The sequence below is a fragment of the Chionomys nivalis genome, chromosome 8 (assembly GCF_950005125.1).
Source record: "Chionomys nivalis chromosome 8, mChiNiv1.1, whole genome shotgun sequence".
Taxonomy (NCBI): domain Eukaryota; kingdom Metazoa; phylum Chordata; class Mammalia; order Rodentia; family Cricetidae; genus Chionomys; species Chionomys nivalis.
Window position 1 is genome coordinate 94,595,715 of NC_080093.1, and position 16,684 is coordinate 94,612,398.

At 40.5% G+C, this 16,684-nt stretch overlaps 2 protein-coding genes across 2 annotated transcripts; one reads left to right on the top strand and one right to left on the bottom strand.

Annotated features, from left to right (window-relative positions):
- Positions 1-4,032: 4,032 nt before the first annotated feature.
- LOC130880232 (olfactory receptor 52M1-like) lies at positions 4,033-4,992 on the top strand. The gene has a single exon (XM_057779174.1). It carries the CDS (start codon positions 4,033-4,035, stop codon positions 4,990-4,992), a length of 960 nt encoding a protein of 319 aa, XP_057635157.1.
- Positions 4,993-14,089: 9,097 nt separating this feature from the next.
- LOC130879991 (olfactory receptor 52K1) lies at positions 14,090-15,043 on the bottom strand. The gene has a single exon (XM_057778797.1). It carries the CDS (start codon positions 15,041-15,043, stop codon positions 14,090-14,092), a length of 954 nt encoding a protein of 317 aa, XP_057634780.1.
- Positions 15,044-16,684: the final 1,641 nt, after the last annotated feature.

A 16,684-nucleotide genomic window follows, 5' to 3' on the forward strand; every position in this document is an offset into this window, starting at 1 on the left:
CAACCTAAAAATATCTTTTTGGACATTAGAACATGCTCTTAGATAAACAACTCAAATTTTTATGTCTCTTATACATTTTATATCTTTTGTAAGTTTCTTTTCTGAATCTGGTAACAAAGAAAACTATAACTAAAACTATCTCATCTTCAACTCCATCAGAGATCTGAGAAGGATAAAGTATTGAATAAACAAGAAGTTTAGAGCAAACCACTTACAAAATTAAAAAACAACAGAAATATCTAGCTGCCTGAACAGTCACTCCAAGGTTCCTCTGCAACATTAGGGCATCTGTCTGCAGTCTATGGGCCTAAAATATATGACAGACTTTTCTGGGAAGCAGGAATTTTAAAGTACTGTCCTGCCTTGTCTTGGAAAAGTTTGGCAGTTTTCTTCTTTTGTATCCTGTCCATTTGAACAGCATACTGCCAACAATCAATCAAGAGCAGTTTCTTGCCCAAATGGCTAACTTTTGCCACAAAGAAAACAAACTCTATATGGAGGTTCCTCAATCCCTATCATCCTTTTTTGAAGTAAATTAGTGCTGCCAAGAGCAGAAATGTCTCACTGTCATGAAAAGCCTTTTTTTTTTTTGAGATAGAGTTTCTCTGTGTAACAGTCCTAGCTGTCCTAGAACTAGTTCTTGTAGATCAAGTTGGCCTTGAATTCACAGAGATCTGCCTGCCTCTGCCTCCCAAGTGCTGGGATTAAAGGTATATGCCACCACTATCTGACTTGAAAAACCTTATGTTATTAAAGTATTTTAAATACCATATTCTGTAGGTCTTTTTTTTTCAAAGCAATGACTCATTTATTGATTAGGGGGTACCCCACCATCCTCATATCATCCTGAGAGCCTCACGTATACTCATTCCACCTACGAATGTCCTCTGACCTTTGGGACCTCTTCTGCCCGGATCTGTCCCTAGCCTTACAGTGGAGTATAACTTAGTGATAGAGAGCATGGCAGCCATAGGGTCCTGAGTTCAGTCTCCAGCATCACAACTAAGAGACTGTAAGACTCTCCCTGTACAGATGTCCACACCCCATAGAGAAAGATCTTTTCAGTATTTTCTGAATCATCCTTCCCATTGTCACAAATACCAAAAATCCAGAGAAAAGGGAAAAATAATTTTCAAAGTAAGTATATTTGCTACAAATTCTTTTCAAATATTCAATTGTTTAAACTCCATAAAAATAAAAGCAAAACAATGCCTCAAAATAAGTATATTAATTCCTTTCAAATAAAGAAGTGTTTATGCCACATAAATAATAAAAGTAAATGGTACCCTTTTTCTTATCTGTAAAATGTATATTTTGCTTCAAGGACATTTTCCAGAAGAGTTTTCTTGATGCCATTGTGCATAGGCTAGAGGAATTCCTTAGGGAGAAAACCGAAACGGGACTCCTCACGCTATGCCCAACCATCAGCTTCCTCCTAGAAATCTAGTCTGTGCTTCTACAGATATATGATGTTGGGAAATATGTCTGTGCCTCTGCATATGGAGGGAAAACTAAAATTAGCCTTCTCATTAGCCTTAGAATATTACCACACACAACTATTTCCAACTTACAAATATTTGGATGAAACAAAAATGAACTGAAAAAAGTAGAGGTTTTTTTTAAAAAAAAAAAAAAAAAGATTAACATTTAATTGTAAGTTGTTTTCTTCTTGGTATAGGCCAGATGTTAACTAAGGTGAGAGAGAGAGAGAGAGAGAGAGAGAGAGAGAGAGAGAGAGAGAACATATGTGTCTATATGTGTGTGGAAGAGATAAACCTCTGACGTCATCCTTATGTGCCATTCGTTCCCTTTGTCTACTGAGACAGGGTCTCTCACTAGCTGAAGCTCACCAAGCAGACGGTTGGCTGGCCGTGCCCCAGGGAGCCGCTGCTGCCTCTTCTCTTGTCCTAGTAGTAGGTCATAAGGCGTGCACCACCACTCCCAGCTTTTTTACATGGGTTATGAAGATCACACTCAGGTCCTCATGTTTGCAAAGCAAGAACTTCAGCCACTGAACCATCTCCCCCATGGTGATGAATGCTTTTTGGTTGTTTGTTGATTTTTTTTTTCTGTTGCTGTTGTTGTTTTTGTTTTTAGAGGTAGTGAAAAGATCCTGCAATAGTTACATGGCGATCTAGGAGGATCTAGTAGTTTGCCCCACACTTCTCTTGAGAGAGATCCTGAGGTAGGACTCTGAGACTCTGTAAGTACCTCAGGCCCAAGGGAAGCAGTCAAAGACCACCCACCAGAGGGTAGGAACAAGTCTGTGTCTGGCCCTTGGAGCTCGAGTGGACAGGGAGTGAAGACTGCTCCTGAGAGGGAATTAAAGTCCAGAGGGAAGCATGCATGTTTCTCTGTGAAGCCTTGGGGAAATAACCAGCTAGTTTTCAGAACCTAGATAAAGGAAAGGAAAGAAAGTGATCGTGATGGGGACACGGTGTTCCCCTTGCTGCTAACTACATTTTCCCAGGCATCAGATACGAGCTAACCACTGTGAGGAACGGAGCCTACAGCTCTGTGGGCATGCCCCATGGGTAAGCACACACCAGGATCACGGGGAGCAAAGCTCCTGGAAGCAGGCTTCTAGAGCAGAAACTGCTCTCTTCATAGGGTTAGTCAAAAGCAGCAGTGGTTGAGACTTTTTTCGGTTGAGTCAAATTAAAAAGAAATCACAGTATTTAGGAACTGCAGAGAAAAGTCTGGAGCCCTTGAGCCCAGTTGAGCCCCTTGTCTTAGGTTACAGGATCTCTTTACCCTGAACTGATCCCAACACAATCAGTATGTCTCTTCAATCAATATAAATTCATGCTAATGAAGCTAGCTATGACATTTCAAAATAAGACTCTTATGTGTTGGAGTCCTTGAAAGCAAAAGGCACATAATGTGCTTACAGGCCAGTCCACCAAAACTAAGGAGCAAAGATTATGCAAAAGAGAGAGTAACCGTTCCCAAGAAGTTGAGTCTATTCTTCCATCTGTTTAAGCTTAAAATTCAGCAACCTAAAATGTGGGTGAAATCTCTGTGTGTGTCCGTCTGTGTCTGTGTGTCTGTGTGTTTGTGTATCTGTATGTCTGTCTGTCTGTGTCTGTGTGTGTCTATGTGTCTGTGTGTTTGTGTGTGTTTGTGTGTCTGTATGTGTGTCTGTGTATTTGTGTATATGTATGTCTGTCTGTATCTGTGTGTTTGAGTATCTGTGTGTCTGTGTGTGTCTGTGTGTGTTTGAGTATCTGTATGTCTGTCTGTCTGTGCCTGTGTGTGTCTATGTGTCTGTGTGTGTTTGTCTGTCTGTATGTGTGTCTGTGTGTTTGTGTGTGCACGCATGCATGCACATACTCATGAGCATGCATGTGCGTAAGCACATGTGTTTCATTGTGCATAGTGACAATCAGAAGACAGCCTCCATTTACCATTATATTAGTAAATTCATATAGTTTTAGTATAGAATTATTAGTACATATAATTTTAATTCAGTAAATGTGCAAATTAAAATTTAAGCAATGCTTTATTTATGTTGACCACATAGGTCCAACTTTTCATTAGAATAAAAATATGAAGAGGCTAATTAAAGTACATTATTGATATTAATGATATTGGTCGATGATTTAAAAAAGCATATATAGTTACTGAGTAAGCATGTTACTTTTTATTTTCATTTAACTATTATTGGGATATCATTTCTGCATTTTCTTTCTCTTTCGGAAAAGTTCTCCGAAATAAACTTCCTGGGTCAAGGGTATATGTTTCTATACTCCATTTGGAAAGCCAGTGGCAGAAACCCTGAGCGTACCTGTTTCTGTGTTTAGCAATGGGTATCATCATATATAATTCTCATAAATTAAGTAACATAGTGATCTTTCAAGCTGCCATTCAGAATTCTTCTTTTCGTAGGTGCCACAAGTTACCAAGAATGGAAATGAGGATATGTTCCAGAGCTGCAAGAGCCATTCTCTCTCACAGGAGCAGAAACCTGACCTCAAGACCTCTGCATAGCCCCTGCTCCCAGGCACCTCTGCATAGCGCCTGCTCCCAGGCATGCTCATTTCTAACAATGCCTGCTCAGTACCCAGCTCCTTCTGGCTCACCGGCATCCCAGGGTTGGAGCACCTGCACATCTGGCTCTCCATCCCCTTTGGCTCTATGTATCTGGTGGCTGTGGTGGGGAACATCACCATCTTGGCAGTGGTTAAAACAGAGCGCAGCCTGCACCAGCCCATGTACTTCTTTCTGTGCATGTTGGCTGTCATTGACCTGGTCCTGTCAACTTCTACAATGCCCAAACTACTAGCCATCTTTTGGTTTGGTGCCTGCAGCATTGGTCTAGATGCCTGCTTGGTTCAGATGTTCTTTGTCCACTGCTTTGCTACTGTTGAGTCGGGCATCTTTCTTGCCATGGCTTTTGACCGCTACGTGGCCATCTGTGACCCACTACACCATACGTCAGTGCTTACCCATGCCCTGGTGGGACGTTTGGGGCTGGTTGCACTCCTCCGAGGAGTATTCTACATTGGACCTCTTCCACTCCTAATTCGCCTGAGGCTGCCCCTTTATCGAACCCAAATCATTGCCCACTCATACTGTGAGCACATGGCAGTGGTCACTTTGGCATGTGGTAACACGAGAGTCAACAATTTATATGGAATGGGAATTGGATTCCTGGTGTTAATCCTAGACTCGCTAGCTATAACTGCATCTTATGTAATGATTTTCAGAGCTGTGTTAGGATTGTCCACCTCTGAGGCCAGGTTTAAAACTTTAGGGACATGTGGATCTCACATCTGTGCCATCCTCGTCTTCTATGTCCCTATAGCTGTCTCATCTCTCACCCATCGCTTTGGCCATCACGTGCCTTCCCACATCCATATTCTCTTGGCCAACTTTTATCTCCTCATCCCACCCATCCTCAACCCAGTTGTCTATGCTGTGCGCACCAAGCAGATCCGAGAGAGACTTTTGCACATTATTAAGTCAGGAACTCAACCCAGGAACATATAAATATTTGGTGATGATTGGAAGAGGCTCTTCTTGAGTAAGGAAGTCCATGATATTTCTGGGTGCTATCTAAACGGTGGGGATAAGAGCCTAAAAGCAGAACTAATGACTATTCTGTTGGCGCATGCATTTTCTATGCAGTATGAATCCAATATCTTGAAGTAGAAAAGCAAGATTGGGTGATAAGCTCCTCTACTGTAATTCCCTTTTTAAAACCTATTTAATTTTATGCAATTAGGTGCAATAAGCATATAGCTATGAGAACTGAGATCATTTTATCCTTCCCTTTCAATGTATCAGATTTCCTGTTTCTCTATGGCAAGGGGAATCAAGCACAAATTGTAGATAGCAGAATTCTAAAACCTTCTTAAACACAATTTACTAAATTCTTTGAACACTTTCAGTTATTTACTATATTGGCAAACTTTTCAAATTTTTTTGAGTTGTCCCTATTAAAATGACATTTATCTATCAAAGATGGATGCAACATAAATATGAGAAAGATTAATGAGGCTTAGAACGAGATTTAACTGTCTATCAGAGTTAACATCTTTAAACCAAGTCATTCCTTCATTTAAACAGACAAGGTGGACAGAGAATATCACCTCTCCCAGAGCTAAATGGAGAACAAATAGGAGATAGCAAAGGACATTGTGAGATGCCATTTCAGAGGTTCCAAGATAACACATGATAACAATAGCTTTGCTGAGATAACAAAGGGATGAAGGAAAGAAGGTAAAAGTGAGATTGCCGTGAAGGCGGTTGGGTAAAAGAAAGGTCAAAGGTGAAGAAAATAGATAGAGACCTTGGTAGATAAACCTTGAAAATGTTCAGGTCCATTTGGGGAACTCTTCTTGAGCCTTTGCTATGACTTAACCTTTTGCTACATTGCTAACTGATCACAAAAGTTCCATGAGAAGACTTTAGCTCAAAACACTTCTACAAAAGTTTTGGTGATGCATTTTTAAACGGCAATCACTCCTGGTGCTAAGGCTTCAGAATCACATTTCTGTCCATTTTGGTTAGAATCTTTTTTCAAATTTTAAGAAATTTAGCTTCAAGTTTATAAGTCATGATGAGTTTTTAAAGGCCAAAATGGGTGCTCTTAAGTTAAAAAAGAAAGAAAAAAAAAATGTCACTTTAGCATTTTAGAAAATATAATCTAAGAAAGTCAATGGTCGAGCCAGAAATACAAGTCTATTGTTTAAAAAACAAGATAAATAAGAAACTTGGAATAGCACAAACCTCCAATGTTTAATGTAAATCCCTGACTAAGCCCAAGCTTCATTTTACACATCTATGCCTAAAACCAAGATTGCTTAGATAACATTTGCTCCTCTTTCTCCATTGCCTCAGGTAAAGGATGATTATTCTCCAATCCTCTCAAGATCCCTGACTCCAGAGCCAAACTTGAGTCAAATTACTATGAAAAAATATGGAGTTTATGAGCATAATTTTAGCTCTAAAATTAATTTTTACTACTGACTTTTACCTGAAGTTGGAGAAAAGATGCTTTTGTCTTCTCAGAGCTAGAAAATCTGTTTTAAGTATTAGGCTGTCCCAAGCACAGGAGAAGATGAAAGAAGATAAAAGAATGTAACTTTCAAACCAGTGGTGGAGTAGGCTGAGGGACGTTACCAGGAAACTTTGATAGTTCGCTATTATAATGCCTAAATTCCACTTATACCTTATAATTGTACATATGGAAAGTTTGAACTTTTAAAATGCAGCTTTATACTAAGAACTTTGTGGCGGAATAGTTTTAGAAAATCTGTAGCTAGGCATTTCTCTCTAGACAATCTGCTGAGTCTCCCGTAGACCAGAACCAACTCCAGCATCATACAGAACAGAATGACTGAGGGTAAAGATAAGAAAAGGGATGAATTTATGTTCATGCTCCATCCAGCGGCCACCTCCTAGGAGCACCGACCAGACTCAGTGGTGTCATCTTAGTTTCAATAAGACGTTTAGTCCCCCTGTCATCTGTGGGCACAGCTATACGGTTTGGCGGAAGGCTTATGTCAACAATCTAGAAGGGAATGAGCACTAAAGAATTTCAGTATGGAGATGTGACTAATGAGTAAATATCAGAATCAAACCAGTGGTTGCTTCCTCCTCTTACAACTGTGTCCTCGCACATAACCAATGCTCTGGAAAACTACCATGCCTTTTTCAGCCTGGGAAATGACTGAGGGAGGAGACACTGGTGTGGTATTTGTACAGGGTTGTGTGGTGCAAATGTCTTAAGAACTTGGACTGTAGAATCGTAAAGGGCAGAGGTGGACCTACAATAGTATGTCAGACTTTGAATATGATTAAAGCCTGTTTCAGTTTTTGGAAATGAAAATAATGATAATCATTATGGGTTTATTGTAAGGATGCAATAAGATAATGTAGCATTCTTGTGTGTCGCCTGGCACACAAATTATAAAAATAAACCTGTCCCCTAAATAGTTAAAAGACTCCCTGAGGCAGAATGAACAATAAGGCAAAAAAAGAATGAAATAGGTCCTGGGAACCATGAAAACTATCCTAATTAGGGCTGGAGAGACGGCTCAGGCAACTAAGAACACTGACTGCTCTTCCAGGGGACAGGATTCAATTCCTAGCACCCACATGGTAGCCGACTATAATTCCAGTCCCAAGAGATCCAAGCCTTCATCTTGTCTCCACAGGTTCTGCATGCACATGGTACACAGGCAAATAGGCAGACAAAACACCCATATACAGAAAATAAAAATAAATAAATTCTTTTCTATCACCTCTGGTTCTTGCAGTCTTTCTGCCTCCTCTTCCTCACAGATCCCTGAGTCTTGAGGTGAGGGGACTGATGAAAACATAGAGAATTAGCCAGGCAGTGGTGGTGCATGCCTTTAATCCCAGCACTCAAGGAGGCAAAAACAGGAGGATCTCTCTGAGATTGAGGCAAGCCTGGTCTACAGAGTGAGTTCCTGGAAAGCCAGAGCTACACAGAAAAACCATGTTTGGAAAAACCAAAAAAGAAAACAGAGACCTTGAAGCACTCAGACCTAAATGGGATGTTTTCCATTGTGGGAAAAATCTCAAAAAAGAAAAGTTAAGGATGTCTTAATCACAGCTCACTTATAGATGTAGAAAGTTCTTAATGCTGATTTTTTTCTCTGCAGAAAGACATATCCACAAAGCTAGCTCTGTTCTGTTTTGTTTTGTTTGTTGTTGTTATTTTCTGTTTCCTTTGGTTACCCAGCACACGCTTACGACTATTTGAGGCTTTTCATCTAAGATGATGCTTCCCAAACTAGTCTTGGAATGACAAAAGGCTAAAAATTTATCACACATGAGCTGCCATGTGGGTGCTGGCAATTGAACCCAGGTCCTCTGGAAGAGCAGCCAGTGCTCTTAACCACTGAACTATCTCTCCAGCCCCATAACTTTAAGACTCAGACAATTTTAATTTATAATTCAGTCTCAAAATTCCTCCTAGGTGTTTTTTAATTGACCTCTTCCTTGATCTGAGGTTAAGACTTCAGTAGGAAGTGAAGTGGACTTTTGGACAGGTATCACCAGGCAGTCCTAGAGAGGGATGCCTACTGCTGCTTCCCGGTTCCTCCACTGGCCTCCAAGCCTGATCCATCTTGGGCTATAATAAATAGCACTCCTTCATATCATGACCTGTAGAACCAGACCTAGGAGACTGTGGTATTGTTCATTCACTGAGATAAAGCACAATAGTGTTCCCACAGGACCCTGGCAAAGACTCTCTGCTATGCAACCTCCTGGTATCGGCCCCTCCATCCTGACTGAGGACTCTGTACAAACCAACCAGCGTCATAATTCTTGCTCTTTTAGTCAACCACTTGGTCTCTTGTGTCCCAGGAAAGAAGTACTAATGATGCAAAGTCCTGTGCCCCTAGGGTCTGGGTGTGGGGGCCAGCCATGATAGGCTAAGTCTGGGCAGGTCACCCAAAGGAAGTTCTTTACTTCCAACCATTATCACCTGGGACTCTGGCCATCGATTAATTTAAATGGAGTCTGGAGTCTCAATAGTTTACCCTGAGACAAGCCTGGCTGCAGGAGGAACCACAGGCCAAGATTGCCTGACCCTCACCCAAGAGCAGACCATTCAAAGGAAATGCCTGGCATTCCAAGAGCTGTAGATAGAGACACCTGCCAGCTCACCTCAATGGGACACCCCTGGACAAATGTCAGCCAATCAGACACCCCGCCTCTACAAAAAAAAAAAAAAAAAACCTATCCTAATTGAGCTCAGGGCTCTCTGGATTTTCCAATACATTGGACATGTGGAGAGACAGAGTTTGAAAACTTGATTAAAATAAAGGCTATATGTTTTTACATATGGGACTCGGTCTCCTTTGTTGGCTTTTGTGGGGACCCCGCAGATTTGGGCATAACATTGGTACTTAACCTAATGAAACCATGCAGAAAACCCTGCCTTTTGCTTCAAGTCTTTCTGAAACTCTCTTCTATATAGTGATATAATTTAATATTTTGTGAAGTTATAGGACCCCATTTTACTTTTTCTTTATTTGTTGAGACTTGCTTGGTATATTAATATCTAACTCATTTTACAGAGAGTTCCATAGGCTACTAAAAAGGATGTGTATTTTTTCATGCTTGTGTGAAAGATGTCTATTAGGTCTGCTTGGTTTATGATGTATTCCAACTCCTGTGTTTTCCTGTTTTGTTTTTTTCCAGATGACCTGTCTATTGGTGGAAATAGGGTATTAAAGTTAATCTATGATTTTTCATATAGTTGTAATTCTTTTATAAAATTAGGTGCTCCTATGTTTGGCATGTATATGTTTAGAATTGTAACGCCCTCCTGGTGGGTTGTTCATTGAATGAGTATGAAGTAACAATCCTTAGTTCCTCTGACTAGTTTTAGTTTAAAGTCTATTTTTTCAGATATATAACCTGCAACAGAGCAGCACAAAGAAGGGAGGATAATTGAAGACAAATAATTTAAGAGTCTGTTTGAGGACCCCAGATACAGTAGTTGAGCATTAACAAGAAAAACCTTGGGTTTAAACTAGGCACCATGAAGGAAGAAAGTCTATTGCATTGACTTCAAGGAGTATGATGTCTCAGAAGCAAGGTGGTATCAGGGGATGTGACAATAAAATCACTAGGTTGTCTCATAGAAGAGAAAGTGGGCAGTACACTCGAACACATGAGCACAGGAGACCACTTCCTAAATATAACCCCAGTAGCACAGACACTGAGAGAAACAATTAATAAATGGGACCTCTTGAAACTGAAAAGCTTCTGTAAAGCAAAGGACATGGTCAACAAGACAAAAAGACAGGTTACAGAATGGAAAAAGATCTTCACCAACCCCACATCAGACAGAGGTCTGATCTCCAAAATATGCAAAGAACTCAAGAAATTGGACACCAAAAGATCACATAATCCAATAAAAAAATGGAGTAAAGACCTAAACAGAGAACTCTCAACAGAGGAATCTAAAATGGCTGAAAGACACTTAAGGAAATGTCCAACATCCTTAGTTATCAGAGAAATGTAAATCAAAACAACTCTGAGATTTCATCTTACACCTGTAAGAATGGCCAAGATCAAAAACACTGATGACAACTTATGCTGGAGAGATTGTGGGGTAAAGGGAACACTTCTGCATTGCTGGTGTGGGTGCAAGCTGGTACAACCCTTTTGGATGTCAGTGTGGCAGTTTCTCAGAAAATCAGGAAACAATCTTTCTCAACACCCAGCAATGCTACTATTGGGTATATATCCAAAGGATGCTCAATCGTGCCACAAGGACATGTGCTCAACTATGTTCATTGTTTGCCATAGCCAGAACTTGGAAACAACCTAAATGCCTCTCGACCAAAGAATGGATAAGGAAAACAAGGTACATTTATACAATGGAGTACTACACAGAAAGAAAAAAAATCATATCTTGAAATTTGCAGGCAAATGGATGGAGCTAGAAAACATCATTTTGAGTGAGGTAAGCAAGACACAGAAAGACAATTATCAAATGTACTCACTCATAGGTGGTTTTTAAACATAAAGCAAAGAAAACCAGCCTACAAACCACAATTGCAGAGAATCTAGACAACAATAAGGACCCTAACAGAGACTTACATGGATCTAACCTACATGGGAAGTAGAAAAAGACAAGATCTCCTGAGTAAATCAGGAGCATGGGGACTTTGGGAGAGGGTTGAAGGGGAGGGGAGAGGCAGGGAGGAGAGCAGAGAAAAATGTAGAGCTCAATAAATATCAATAAAAAAACTGAGAAGTAGAAAAAAAGAAATCACTAGGTTGTGCACATCTGACAAATGTACCAATGGATCAAGAAAGAAACAGATACAGGTATGAGAGAAAGGGGATTCCAAGCCAACATCAAGACTTCTATCTTGAGCAAAAGGAAGAGAGCAAGGTTCCATGGAAGTTGCTAAGGAGAACAAGACAATTCTGTCAAGCACAACCATTATGAAACCATCTTGTGGCATGTATCTATATGTTCCTAGTTGAGGACACATAGTTGGGATGATACAGTTATCCCATGACTGGAAATATGTAACCAAGCCAAGGCTGCACCATTTTCTATTTACTAATCTTGTATTGTCTTCTTTGAGGGTAAAATATATGTGCCTTAACCTGATCACATTTCTTGTTTATACTTTGTGTTCCAAGCTCCAGGAAGCTAACACAAAAAATGTCCCTTTCACTATTTTGTGACCAACCCTCATTATGATGATGGTATGTGTTTCTTGCCTAGGGATTCTTATATTACTGGACTTACACTATAAACAAAATTCTTCTTTTGTTGAGGGTGGGTCTGGCCTGCAGCTTATATTCCTTATATAAACCAACAGAACTCTTGATAAAAAGTAATTTGTTAGGTCTGGAAAGATAACTCAGTAGTTAGAAGCACGTTCTGCTCTTGCAGAGGACCTGAGTCCAGTTCCAGACACCCATGTCAGGCAGCTCATAACCTCCCATGACCCCAGTTTCAGAATCTGATGCCCACTTCTGGCCTCAGAGGACACCTACACTCACACATGAAAACATCCCCACACAGACATGTACACACATATATAAAAAGTTCATTTTTAAAAGTAACTTCTTCTCGGGGGCTGGAGAGATGGCTCAGCAGTTAAGAGCATTACCTGCTCTGCCAAAGGTCCTGAGTTCAATTCCCAGCAACCACATGGTGGCTCACAGCCATCTGTAATGAGGTCTGGTGCCCTCTTCTGGCCTTCAGGCATACACACAGACAGAATATTGAATACATAATAAATAAATAAATAAATATTTTTTTAAAAAAGTAACTTCTTCTCCATAACTATTGAGAAATCCTCTCGGAAAACAAATTAAAAAAAGTAACTTTTTTTTTGACAAAAACCAACACTTACTTTTACTCAGGAATTAATCCAAATTACAAAGTTTGTTTTTCAGATAGTATCAAAACATTCTGGCTCAGTTCTAAAGCTTATTTACTATTCCCCCTTGCCACAAAGTGCTAAAATATGTTCCAGAAATGTGAATACATAAATTTGAATCAGAACGTGAAAGACACTACAACCTCAGTTCAATGCATGTCTGTGTATAACTGCTCTAAAGTGTATTATTTTGTGTATTATGTGTCTGTAGTATACATTGAAATAGAATGTAAAAGTAAGATATGCATACAGATGATTCAACCAACTACCCAAGTGTGTTTTGCCAATGAAAACACCAAATAAACCTTGAACAGTGAAAAAAAAGTAATTTCTTTTACTTCATGCTTCTCTCCGTTTATATGTTAATATTCAATGCTAATTTGAAACTTCCCTTATATCCCACCATACTCAAAAGAAACCATTCAAAAGTTTTTATTACATTAGCAATTAATGAAGTATATATAATACCCTACAGAGAAAAAGATATAATTCCTACATAACAGCCCGAGGAAACAAAGAGTTGCAAGATAAAACAGAAATGATACACTCAAGGAGACATGCGTTGGGGCTTGTCTGAGAAGGCCATAGGAGCTGCCCAGGTGAATAATAAGAAAATTGTCCAGCATGTAAGTTTGCATGAGACAAAGGGAAAGATGGCTTTATATTCCTTTTTCTTCTCTACTTTGTTTTTCTGATTTTTCTCCCATGTACTAAATTCTGGGATTGAAGTTAGAGATGCAAAGAACAGAATCTATTGAAATTATCATTTCCTTCTCTTCCTAGGACTTTTGCACAAACCCAGAGTGTCTACTTTAAGATGCATGTGTTCCAAGCTCCTAGAGCAGGGGTTCTCTACCTTCCTAATGCTGTGACCCTTTAATACAGTTCCTCATGCTGTGGTGACCCCCAACCATAGAATTATTTCATTTGCTACTTCATAACTATAATTTTGTTACTGTCATGAATTGTAATATAAATATCTGATAAGCAGGAAATATGATATTCAATCCTCAAAGGAGTTGTAACCCACAGGTTGAAAACTGCTGCCCTAGACACTCTTGCCTGGATTAATAAATAAACAATTCACATTTTGTTGAAAACATAAGGGGTTTTTTTACATATGTACAAAGAAAGCTCTATATGACATAAGATGGATCAGAAGATATGCTGTGTGTTATTCAGTGTTCAATGAGAGCAAATGGCTGTGAGGATGAAAAGGTGAACAGAAATCAAAGAATGCACAGGCTGCGTAAGGAAAGAAAGAGCGGTCTAGTCACATGAACCTGGAGTCCCAGAATGTTACAAACCCCAACAGTGAGAGCATTCCGTCTGAACATAAGAATCTCTTCATTGATAGACTCTTGGTGCTTATCCAGGTTCCGAGTAGACAGATAAATAAAGCTTTATGTTCCAGGGAAGCAGACGAGAAATCAGACCCTCAGGCTTCTCATGAACAAATGAGCTTAAGAACATCGTCTTTATTTGAAGTCTGAAGGGGGTCAGCAGTTCATGGCTCTGTCATGTTACTGTAGGGTAGGAGTGAGGATTCGGAAAAATTGGCAAGTCAAAATTTAGAAAGATGCATTGTCAATGGCTAGACATTTTTCAAGATCACATCAAGATAAAAGTAACCATGGAGATCCTGGCATTCCTGCTATCATCCTGTGTCTAACTCCTTCTTCAACTGTCCCTCACCCTCCTTTTACATCCTTTCTGAGGAAGAGTCCTAAGACTCGCTCTCGAATCTGCTTGGTCTTGACACCATAGATGATAGGATTGACCATGGGTGGAAAAAGCAGATAGAAATTAGCCAGGAGTATGTGGACATGAGGGGCGGCCTGACGAGCTACACGATGCATGACTGAGGAGACAACCACAGGTGTGTAGAAGGCCAAGATGGCACCTATATGAGACACACATGTCCCAAAGGCCTTGTAGCGGGCCTCCTGAGAGGCAAGCTTAACAACAGCACGAAGGATGAAGAGATAAGACAAGGCAACAAAGAGCAGGTCCAGCACCACAATAAACATGGCCACGACAATGCCATAGATGTTGTTGAATCTCGTGTCTCCACACGCCAGCCTTACCACAGCCATGTGTTCACAGTAGCAGTGGGCAATCACTGTCCCTCGACAGTAGTGGAAGCGTCTTAGCAGAAAGGGGAGTGGAGTCATTAGTGTCACAGCCCTAGTCACAGAGGCCAGGCCAATCTTGACGATGAGGGGCTTGGTCAGAATCGTGGTGTAGTGCAGGGGCTTACAGATGGCGACATAACGGTCAAAGGCCATGGCCAGCAACATTGCTGACTCCATGATAGCGAAGGAATGGAGAAAGAACATTTGAACCAGGCAGGCATGGAAATTGATCTCTCGATCCCTCAGCCAGAACAGGGCAAGCATTTTGGGCAGTGTTGAAGAGGAAAGAACCAAATCTATTGATGCCAACATGGCCAGAAAGAGGTACATGGGCTCGTGGAGGGCTGCGTCAACCCGGATGATGAAAAGGAGGGTGCAGTTACCAAGCACAGCCAAGGTGTAGGCTGAGCAGAAGGGGATGGAGATCCAAATATGTAGGTGCTCTAGGCCTGGGATCCCCATCAACAAGAAGACCACTGGATGAGTTGAGTTGATATTGTTAGCAAACATGGCTGCTGGAAGTTTTCTTTCTCCTAGCTGCTTCCACAGAGCCCCTCTCAAGAGAATCCACCATTAGTAGAATCAGTGTTCAATTTAAGTCCCAATCAGTTATGGAGGAGTATCAGCCCTTCTTCATGTTTGTGAATCTTTAAATAAATAATAATAATACATATCAAAAAATTACACAAGCGTCCTATACCGTCAAGTCACCTGCTCTCAGAATATCTAATACTACTGTGGGTGGTACCAAAAAGCAGCCTTCTTGGGATCGATTAGCTCAAGGCCGTTCTGCAGTGCAGAGGAAATTCAGAGGCGTCTCTATTAAAGATAAGGATTTCTGCTTTCATCTTGCAAAACTTTACTTGGTCTCACGGACTTCTTGCTGCCTCCCAACTCCAACAAAACTCCTCAACACAAAAAGAGCTTCTTTCTGAAATAGCAAAGTTAAGTATATGGAAAACAAGCAAACTTATCACCTCTTAATTTACTTATCTGTAAGTTTTGGATTGGTTGGTTGGTTTTATTTGCTGTGCTGAGGTTTAAACCTAGGGCCTTGCAAAGATGAGTCACATATTACCATTGAGGTCTATCCCAAAAGCTCTTTTTACATTTTACTTAAAATACGATTTCACTAAATTGTCCAGGCTGGCCTTGAACTTGAGATGTTCCAGCCTCAGCCTCTCTAGTAGTTGGGCTTTAGATCTGATTCACAAGACCCAGCTACTGCTGGATTCTATACTACTGTATATAGATAGTATATTCTATACTACTGTATTCTATAAATTCTACTGAACACACAATGATCTCTGCAATGAACATCTTTTCTACAGCTAAGAAAAACATGAAGAGTCTTTTTTGGCTCCTTCATGTACCTTGATTTCCATCTCTAGTTCTCTCTTTCACCCACTTCCTTGCTAGATTTCATGGCATTCAGAAAGCATTCTATCCTACCATTTTACAAGCTGATCTTTGATTGTGGCACTACTTGTTCTTTCAACTGGGACCCTTGTCTTCCTCTTTTATCTCCTTGTTTATTATCTGCTTTGAAAATACTTAAACAGAGCCAGGTGTGGTGGCACACATCTTTAATCCCAGCCCTAGGTAAGCAGAGGCAGGAAGATCTTTGAGTTGGAGGCCAGCCTGGCCTACAGAGGTAGTTCCAGGACAGCCAGGGCTACACAGAGAAACCCTATCTTGAAGGAAGAAGAAAAGAAAGGAAGGAAGGAAGGAAGGAAGGAAGGAAGGAAGGAAGGAAGGAAGGAAGGAAGGAAGGAAGGAAGGGGGTAAGGAGGGAGGGAAGGAGAGAGAGAACCAGAGTAGGAAGGGGAACAATTCTCAAACACAGTTGAGAATATAGCACAATGCTAGAGCTCTTGCCTAGCATACAAAAGGTATGAGTTTTCCCAGGTGACTAAGACATGGACTTGTGTGATTAAAATACATGTACCAAAGATGGGTAAGTCTGGGAAACAGCAAAGTGCTCACCTAAGGCAAATACACTTATTACAATTTATAAAAAGGGAGGGATTGTGGAGGCCCAGAAATGTGAATCAGTTTCCTCCCCGTATGATGGAAGTTGCTCTAAGTGGCTGGCAAGTTGCACATTCCAACTCAGAAGGTAATTAGTTGATTCTTTTGACATTAAAATAG

Coding starts and splice junctions, on each gene's coding strand:
- LOC130880232 (XM_057779174.1), top strand. CDS start 4,033: ATGCTCATTTCTAACAATGCCTGCTCAGTACCCAGCTCCTTCTGGCTC.
- LOC130879991 (XM_057778797.1), bottom strand. CDS start 15,043: ATGTTTGCTAACAATATCAACTCAACTCATCCAGTGGTCTTCTTGTTG.